The 10347-nt window shown below is 50.0% G+C and overlaps 1 protein-coding gene across 1 annotated transcript; it reads right to left on the bottom strand.

Moving 5' to 3' along the window:
• Nucleotides 1-7373: 7373 nt before the first annotated feature.
• LOC127317950 (uncharacterized) lies at nt 7374-8708 on the bottom strand. The gene has a single exon (XM_051348549.2). The coding sequence runs from the start codon at nt 8648-8650 to the stop codon at nt 7622-7624; it is 1029 nt and encodes a 342-aa protein (XP_051204509.1). The 5' UTR covers nt 8651-8708; the 3' UTR covers nt 7374-7621.
• Nucleotides 8709-10347: the final 1639 nt, after the last annotated feature.

Raw genomic sequence — 10347 nt, 5'->3', positions numbered from 1 at the left:
AAAAAACTCTGTATATTGCGGGCTATCTTCAAGTATAGGAGTACCACGTGCAAAGACCTGGATAACTAACACATGTTTATGAAGAACCTATCCGTTCCTGCCTTCCTGGTAGATGTATGGAAACTTAGGGACATGACATTTCTACAAGCAACGTGCTCAATTTAAACAAAATTTAGTATATTGACTACAAGGTACCATTCCGCCGCAACGCGCGGGCATTATGCTAGTAGTTACGTACGGAAATTAGTTACGTACGGAGTAATTTCTTCACGTACGTATTTTTATTTTGCCGAGCTTTGTTCTCACAAACAAGAAACCACGTACTAGCATGATTCGTCACAGAAATACAAATTTATGGTTTGAAAAACTTTTTTGTTAGAAATTACCGTTGAATAGTTAGAAAAAAAATCTGAATTTGCAACTAAAACCCGTACCAGCTTTATTTCTTCTTTTGTCGTATTAGCTCCACACGTGGCTTGGGATCATCCGATACATGCACGTACCTGACACATTAGCTCAGTGTCGTTTTCTTATGCAATCATGAAGCGACAAAGTACATGTGTGCACATATTTTTATATTTCTACAAGTACCTCCTCCGTGAACTAAAAAAGGCTTAGATTTGTCTAAAAATAACTGTATCTAGATACTATCTTAAAATAACAGTTATTTAATAACTGTGGCTCAAAAAAATTGTTTCTTATCATCGCACGTGAAAAATGTTAGAGCGTGGAGCCTTACGACCGATGCCTTTTTTACTGAACGACGCATGTTGTCGTTAGCTTGCTATTTATGACGCTGGTTCCATAAAATGGGAATGTGTAAAATTAAAACCAAAAATAAAACGAAAATCTCCCTCCGATCCCTTTTAATATATTCGGATTTAGAACAATAGCCTAGACTGGCGGAACAACAATCTTGAGGGAGCCGAACAACAGTCTGACCGGAGGGGAACAACTATCTACACGGCAGGGAACAATTATCTACACGGTGGGGAACAACTATCTACACCGCGGGGAACAACTATCTACACGACAGGGAACAACTATCTACACCGCGGGGAACAACTATCTACACGGCAGGGAACAACTATCTACACGGCGGGGAACAACTATCTACACGACGGGGAACAACTATCTACACCACGGGGAACAACTATCTACACCGCGGGGAACAACTATCTACACCGCGGGGAACAACTATCTACACGGTGGGGAACAACTATCTACACCGCGGGGAACAACTATCTACACGACAGGGAACAACTATCTACACGGCAGGGAACAACTATGTACACGACAGGGAACAACTATCTACACCGCGGGGAACAACTATCTACACAGCAGGGAACAACTATCTACACCGCGAGGAACAACTATCTACACGACAGGGAACAACTATCTACACCGCGGGGAACAATTATCTACATGGCAGGGAACAACTATCTACACAGCAGGGAACAACTATCTACACGTCGGGGAACAACTATCTACACCGCGGGGAACAACTATCTACACGGCAGGGAACAAGTATCTACACGGCGAGGAACAACTATCTACACGGCGGGGAACAACTATCTAACCGAACCGCGGGGAACAACTATCTACACGGCGGGGAACAACTATCTACACGGCGGGGAACAACTATCTACACGACAGGGAACAACTATCTACACGGCAGGGAACAACTACATCAGCAAAACTGGGAACAATTTGGACGATGAGGAACAACTATATTAACAAAAAAGAACCATAGGAAATTATATTAAGAACGGAAAAATAAAAGAATGAAAAGAGAAGAAAAAGAAATAAAGAAGGAAAAGAAAGAAATCACGAAAGAAGAAAAAAAGGAAAAAAAAAAAAGCACGTCCTACTATTCTAGGATTGTAGGAATACGTAGCACTGATCTCTTGTCAAGAGAAAAGAACAGAAAAAATTCAGTCGCGCCTGCACTGCACGTACGAACGGAATAATCAGAACGGAAAGTCATGCAGCGAACCAAAGCGAACCATAAACAGAGCTAAACGGGCCGAGCCCATAACCGAATCCTTTAGCGAAACGATGCTCGCGCGCGCGCGAGCGCTAGGGAGCAGTTTCCGGTTTGGCCACAAGCCGCTCGCGAGCGAGGAACGGGATAAGACAAGACGCACGGCCCAACTTTGTACGAGCCTCGGCCCAAGCACGTCGCTGGCCCGCGCGAAGAAAAGACGGGGCTCACTCCGAAATCGTTAAAAAAAAGGCCAACCTTCGCGAAGGGAAGAGAACTTGCTCCGCATGCGACAAGTGGCGCGCTGTGGTGCCATAAAATCTCTGGGAAGTAGTCTCCCTGCTCGCCACGTATCGCAAGGGGAAGCAAAGTGGGAATAAAGGAGGAGAGAGAAGAGCTGGGTTGTGTCAGTTTCCCTTTTTTCATAGATTCGCTTTTTTAAAATGAAATATCTTGAGAACCGTAAGTTCAAATGACGAACCGTTTCCACATTTGAGATCCTCTCGTCGATCTTTAAACTAGATCCCATGTTGATAGGTTTCGAGATACTTTTTTTTCGTACTTCCTATACTACTATATTTGTACTCGTGTTGTGTATCTAACTGTACCCGTGCATGAACTGATAAGTACTTCTGTTTTGAATGTTTTTGGTGCATTTTCCCCTTTACTCGTGTGAGCAACTGTATGTGTACTCGTTCGTGTGCGCGACTGTACCTGTCTTATGTGGACGACTGTACCTGTACTCGTTCGTGTCTGCGAGTGCCTGTCTCGTGTGCGCTACTGTACTTACTCGTGTGTGCGACCGTATCTACCCGTGTACGCGACTGTACCTACCCGTGTGCGCGACTGTACTTGTACTCGTACGTGTGCGCCACTGTACTTACACGTGTGCGCCACTGTACCTGCCCGTGTGCACGATTATACCTACCCGTGTGCGCGACTGTACCTACGCGGGTTGTACTCACGCAGGGGTGTATTTCACATAGGTTTGTACGCGGCGTCGTACTCGTTCGCGCGGGGCGTGGCTGACTCGCGCGTACTCGCGCAGAGTACAGCGCTGAACTCGGTGGAGTACGTGGTGGAGTACCACGCGTGGCTGCCTTGGATGGTTGCTCGCGCGGGGCTGTTTCCCTGGCTGACACGTGTCGAGCAGAGCGCGGTTCGCTCGCGTGAGGAGGCCTTCCCGAAGGTTGGCCTCCCCGCAGTGAGAGCATCTCCACTCGTCCCCCCGAGGAGGCCCCCGGCGAGCGTTTTTTCCATCCGGACGGCGAAATTCGGCCCAGTCGCGCCCCCGGTTCCTCGTTTTCGTCCGGATTTGGGCCTAAATCCATCCGGCGATCCCACGACATCCCCGGCCCCCCGGGGAGCTCTCGGGGACTCCGGACGAGTGAAAAGCGGGGAAGGGCCCGATCTGTCGGTGACTCGACGCACGAACCCCACCGCCACGTCGCTCAAAATCTCCCCCACCCCTCGTATCTCTCTCGCCGCCGGCACCACCCCGCCGGCTTGTTGCCCAGATTGCGCCGCCACTCCTTCCCACCTGCCTATATTCCGCCGTGTTTGGACGACGGCCTATCTGGCTGCTCTTTCGCCGGCCTGTTTTCCGGCCTGCTTGCTCGTCGTCGCTCGTGGCTCGGGTTGCCTCGACCACGCCCGTCAGGTGTTCGTCCATTTGCCTCGCCGGCCATGGACTCGGACGAAGAGGAGGAGCAGATGTTCGTCGAGCTTATGCAAGAAGAGATGGCAGCAGCCGCCCAAGACGAGGAGCACATGATGATCCTTGGTTGCTTGGCAAGCATGTACGCCGGACTGGCAACTCGTCGGCGTGGTGGGTCGGCACGAGGTCGCCGGAAGTGCAAGCCGAGACAGCGAATGGAGGGCTACTGCTCCCCGGTCTTTTCCAAGCTTGTTGAGGGTCATGCTCCCCCGGTGGACTATGTGATCAATGGTCGGCACTACAACAAAGGATACTACCTTGCAGACGGTATCTATCCAAAGTGGGCAACATTTGTGAAGACGATCTCCAACCCTAGCACCCCCAAACTTTGCGAGTTTGTCAAGAAACAAGAAGCTTGCCGAAAAGACGTCGAGCGAGCATTTGGTGTCCTACAGCAGAGATTTGCTGTCGTCCGGTTCCCCGCTATGACTTGGTCCAAAGATCAGATGTGGGAGGTGATGAACTGCTGTGTGTGCCTACACAACATGATTATTGAAGATGAGCGAAAGCATCCGGTTCCTCTGGCTGAGCAAGAAGCACCATATGAGAGAGAGGGTCCTCTTGCACAGCCTAATCACCAGGTGCCTCCATCATGGGCCGCCTTCATTGCTATGCGCCAGGAGATTCGAGACTCTACAATGCACCACCTGCAAGATGATCTGGTGGAGCACATATGGAGGCTCCGAGGCAACGCCAACGCCGACGCCAACTAGTCTGTCTTAATTTGTTTGAAAAATTGTGAAATTTGTGTGCTTCATTTGTTTCAACACTTGTTAAACATTGTACTGTTATGGCCGAAATTGTTTCAGCAATTTTCGTCCTCTTGTTTGCCGAACTTGTTAAATTTTATGTTGAATTTGTTTGAAATATGTCAAATGGTCGAGGTTGGGGGTTTCCTGCCGGGGGGACGGCTGGAACTTCGGCGCTCCCCACGCCAAATCTTCATCCAATCCGGACGAAAATTTCGCCGGATTTGGGCGTGGGGAGCGCCAACGAGTGGGGATGCTCTGATACCCGGCTCACTCTGTTCTCTTCTCGTCACGATGCGACGCAACGACCTGGGCCTAGGTCGTTTTGCCATTGAATGATGAATTGATGACTTGGTCAGCGACGTTGACACCGCACATACGACCAGTACTAGTACGCCGAATCAGCAGAGTGGCCGCCTCGTGCGTTTACACTGCCCTGTCGGCCTGTCGGGTCAAACTGCACAGGGTCAGATCAGATATGTTTGAGCGAGCGTCACTCTCGTCCACGTCGCGCTCACGTATTCGCTTGAAAATCTCATTGATCGAGCCCTGCCCGGACCAAGAAAATTCTCCCTAGTATTAGCTTCCCAGGTGCTGACCGTACTGCACTTAAGTTGATGACAGATTTGGCATAACTTACCGACCCTATGGGGCATCTTAACTCTCAGTCAACTAGGGTCGTATGAGAAAAGTGTAGTTTAAAAGAAATGTTACTTGGTTTATATGAACTTTTTTTTTTGGAGCAAACGCCACGAGCTCTGGCTATTCATTTAAGAAGAGAGGAAAATGATCCAGTTTATAAGGAAAACCGGATCGAAAACCATACAAACTTGAGTACCTCCGACATGCGGACTACTCCCAAAGTCTAAAACAACCACACAACAAAATCGACCAACTTGTCAACGACAAAGTGCTACCTATTCGACAACACGACACGAAGGTTGCATGAACCGCATCCATCATGTAATCTCAACCGCCTTCTTCTTGGCGCCGACCTTGTTGCCCTTGGGCTTTTTCACCTTCTCCACATTCTTCACAAGGGAGCCAAGCATCGCGATGGAGCGAGGCGACAAAGGGGTCTTAAACTTGTCAATGAAGGCAGCAAGGGCGTTGTCATCGAACGCATCGTTCTCTTTCAAGACGCCCAAAACACGCGCGAGCAACTCTTGAGTTGTAGCATCCTTCCGCGATTGCTTCTGCTTCTCGATGCGACCACTCCGACGAGGCGTGGTGGCCACCTCCTTAGGAGCACGGGCTCTCCTAGAGGGCGGTGAAGCAAGGATAGGCGGAGGCGCAGGCCGAAAAATCGATGACAAGAAGACATTGAGCTTGTCGGCAGCGGGATCCCCGGGATCAACTTGGATGTCCTCTGCAGGAACTGTTTCAGGAACAACAACACTGGGAGCAGGGATCTCCTCCAAAGGCTCACACAAGGGCGACATGAGCGCCAGCTTTTTTTGACATAGATTTTGCGCTAGGCAAAGAAAAAGGATGGCAATCTCAAATTTAACCCTTTACCCGAACAATTCCAAATAATAAATTTTTGGTCAAACTATTTAAAAAATATTCAGGTTGCGCATGTCACCGGGGGCTACTCTCTGCTTGGTAGCCCCAAGCTGTGAGACGCTGTGAAGTGTGCACACATGGGCCCATGGAACAACACGTAAGCTATTGTCCAGGACTCTTAACAAGGTTCCAGAGAATATATTAGCCTCGGATTGATGAAATTTTCCAAGTTAAAAAAGGCAGTGTCTTAGTCTATGGTGCTTCCCTAGAAGTAGAACTTGAAAGTTTCGTAATTCTTGATTTACAAATTTAATTGACCTCCTTCTTTTTCATCGTGGGTTGAAAATTAAATTATCTTTCCAATACCACTAACACCATGATGGTTGGACACGTAGAGAATATTACGTGAATTATTTGCTTATGTTGCCTTATTTGACCATGAAAAGCCATCAACAAAACAAACCAGTTACTCTCGATTTTCAGCTGCCTAACGAGCAAACGACTACCACACCAATTTAGGAGTTTATAGTGGAGTACATGATTTACACCGCACAAGTACTAAGTCCATGCATAGAGGCACCAACATCAGAAATGTAGATTTGAGTGCTCGAAGTTCCTCTGCTGTACCACGACCATAGAAATCCGTCACCATGGGAGTTGACATCTGGTGTGAATCGTAAGTGAGACAAATGGTGGAGAGTGAGGTGAGAATTCTAAGCAAGACAAACAATTTATTTGACCACGAAAAACCAACATGAGCAAATTCCAATCATCATGATGGGACCAGCTGTATTGGAAAGATAATTTAATTTGTAACCCGAAGAAAGAAGACCCATGTAAATCGTATTTGAAGATCAAAAGTTACAACAATTTGAAGTTTATGTTTTAGAGTGTACGTCTTAGTGTGAATCGCTAGACTCTTCGACCTAGCAAATTGCCATGTCTAATATATTCACTGGAACCTCGGTGAGCATACTGGACAGCGGTGCTAGCGTATCAGGGAAATCGCTCCGAACAACAGCACTATCATATCGATCGCTGGGCTCGGCGCTACCATGTAGAGAAGTGATAGATGCATAAATGATTTCGGCTGAGAACCAACATGTGGTTGGATGGTTAGGAGGGCAGTGGCACCTCCAACTCACCAGAGTTTAAATCTCAGATTTGACACTTTGGTATCTCATAAAGATGGAATATTCTTCAGTGGGAGGCGACGTTTCCGTCGACAGCGAGACGCCTATGGTGACTTCATCAATCTCAAGACCCATCGGATCAGTTCTTTAACGCGGTCTCTCGGAGATGCTCATAGGGGTAGGGTGCGCGCGTGTGACTTCATAGAGGTGAGTGTGTACGCGTATGTACGGACGTCTTTGATTGTACTGTGTTTCGGAAAAAAAATTGATTCGTAAAAAAAAAATCGGCGAGAGTTCATTTTGTGCAATAGTTTGCATTTTTGCCAAAATCGGCGAGAGAGAATAACTTACCGATCTCTCATGAGTCATGACCATCTTAGGAGATCTTACTGCCCTTCAACTACGGATCAACAATTCTCTCTCAAGCAAATCACATTAACGTGCACGCAGCAAGCATGAGTTCCTCCCAATCAAGACATGTCCTACAATCCAAAGCAATGCAGCTAGCGCCGAAATTGCCATGCTGAATGCATCACCTTGACCTCTTCTTTTTCTTCCAGAGGTAGATTATTAGAGAGAACCCGTCGCCGCCGCCCTGCAGCGCGGTCTCCTCCGCGGCAGCCCACACAGCCACTGTCGTCACGCTAGCTGCCGAGGACGACGCCGCGGAGGTCGACGCCACCGACACCGTCGGCGACGAGTCCGAGCCCGACCTGAACGGACTCCGCCTCCATGATCCCCTAACGTCACTGCTGCCCCGGCTCTCGCCGCCGCCCGTGGTTTGGTGGCCCCTGAATCTGAAAGAACTCTGCTTAAGGGTGTGCATGCCGGCGTCTTCCTCCATGTCCTCCACCATGGGGTTCGCTCCGTCGGCGTCGAACCGGAGGACGAAGACAGCGGCGGCGTCCGGGCAGAAGAGCCAGCCGTGGAGGTCCCACGTGACGCGTACCGCGCTGCCGCAGCGCGGGAGGTCCAGCCTCTCGCTGCCGCGGAACTTCCACCGCAGGCGACGCACCTGGAGCGCCCTCTCGCCGTCCACCGCGACCCACATGGCCGCTTCCTCCACGCCGACCGACACCTCGTGCTCCTCGCCCGCGACGGTCACGGAGGTCGTGTACTCTCCGGCGGTGACGGGGTTCTCGCGGCGGGAGAGGAGGGTGCCCGCAGACGCCGCCGGGGACGAATACGGCGCGAGGTCGCCCGCGGCCAGAGCTAGCTCGCCGTCGACAGTCACGTGCACGGAGTACCCGGACAGCGGCTCCGGCCGGCGCGGGGCGAGACGGGCCCGCGAGAGGTCCCACGAGAACGCGACGGAGTGGCCGGACGCGGTGGAGAAGCGCTTGGACCCGCGCCGGCGCCACGGGAGCCACGGCAGGAGCACGAAGCGCGCGGGCGCCTCGGCTCCGGCGAGGCTGACGTCGGCGGCCAGGACGAGGCCCAGCGCGGAGCGGGACCACGTCAGGGAGATAGCGCCGAGGTGCGTCCAGTAGACGGACGTCGCCGACGAGGCCTTGGCCGGGGAGGAGTCGCTGCGGCCGGTGGCGAAGCAGGAAAACGGCATGGGTGCGCGCGCTGGACGCGGCAATGGCAGATGGGTGTCGTTTTTGTGTGGGCTGGTCGTCGAGCCGGGAGTTGTTGTGCCAGTGCGTACGTGGCGGCGACTTGATGGGAGATGGCGTACTATGCCATAGTTGACTGGATTTGCTTCCATTTTTTTTTCTTGTTTGGGTCGCTGTGGCCCGTACGGTACTCGATTGTGTCGTGTTTTTCCTAAATTTAGACTTTCAAAAAAAAAAAGGACTGAGAGACTAATTCTAGACGACATACTCCGCCCACGTACGTCTCTCCTCTCAGCCGCCGCCTAAACCCTAGCCGCCTCCAGTTCTTCCTCCTCCATAGATTGGTTCCCCCTCCTCCGGTCGGCTTCGCCGGCGTCGGGAGGAGTGGGGAACCCGATCTATGCGTGGAGTTTCGAATTAAAGTATTGTTTTCATTAGATTATGTTAGGATTTTGGTAGCCGTCTTCTAGTTGGTTTCCCCTCAATGGAGATGGCATCGTCTGCAATAAGTGATCTTCAGCCTTTCGTTCGGCGACGAGATCTTCTTCCCGGCGTCAATGGTGGTGTTGAACAATCACAATTTTCTAGGTATGGTCCTTCGGATCTTGCTTCGCCAGATCGATTTTGGATCTTTTGTCGTTGTTGCCACGAGGAGGATTATCCTCGCAGTTTTTGTCCCGGCTGCTACGTCCTCGACAAAGCTAGTCGGTTATTATTCCCTGACATGCTGGTGTTGGTACTCTTGCCGATGTTGTATGACTGCTTTAATGGTTGCTTGCGTGCACGCAGCCTTGGCATTGCGGCTCAAAAAATTATGGGAGAACTTTCGTCGGTATCTACAGGTTTATGGTTCGTTATCTATCTTTGGCTGCCTTCAGAAGAGTACAAGATTGTGTTCTGGAAGAAGAAAGAAATTGAAGACCTCGAAGATTTGTTATTATCTTTTAGATTTTATTTTGTAATCGTTGGAGTCAGTTCATGTATCTCTACCATGTATTATTTGTTGCTATGAATATATGTGGTATTGATTGTCAAAAAAAAAAAGGACTGAGGATCTTTCGGATGTTAAACTTCTTCCAGCCTCCTGCTTCTTAATATTCAACTAAAATTCTAATGTTGTTTTGTCTCAGCAAAAAAATACCCTGTTTTTAATGCGTTGAAGCAAAAAACGGTTCAACTAAAAAAAGCAAAAAAAAAACACTTGTTAAACACAGAGCTCGCGCTGGAAACCTAGTAGCAATACTTTTATACTGAAGTAGCAAAACGCAAAATATTTGCAGCAAAATATTTATACTACAGTAGCATGGGCAACCACACTCCTCGTCGACGCACCGCCGACAATATTCCAACTCTAGCTGGCAGCACTGTCACTTGCTTCTTACATCACCGCCACTAAAGATTGGTAGCACCACCGCTGGCCGTTGGCAGCATTGCCTATTGTCCCTTTTCAACACATCCTCCACAAGATAGTAGCAATGTTGGTCGACCGATGTAGCATCGCCATCCTCCATTCGCAGCTTCGTCACCAACAACTCGCAACACCGCATCTCAATGTATGCAGCTCCACGCCCAGCTCACCTTGGAGCACCTGCGAAGACCTAGCAGGGAAGGAGAAGCTCTTAGCTCCCTGCATCGCAGCAGCTCCGCCTACGACGCCCCTTATCCAGCGAGGCCAAGCCCGAGGCAAGCTCCTCCCAAC

The sequence above is a fragment of the Lolium perenne genome, chromosome 7 (assembly GCF_019359855.2).
Source record: "Lolium perenne isolate Kyuss_39 chromosome 7, Kyuss_2.0, whole genome shotgun sequence".
In the NCBI taxonomy this organism is placed as follows: domain Eukaryota; kingdom Viridiplantae; phylum Streptophyta; class Magnoliopsida; order Poales; family Poaceae; genus Lolium; species Lolium perenne.
This window is presented reverse-complemented; position numbering and strand designations above follow the sequence as displayed.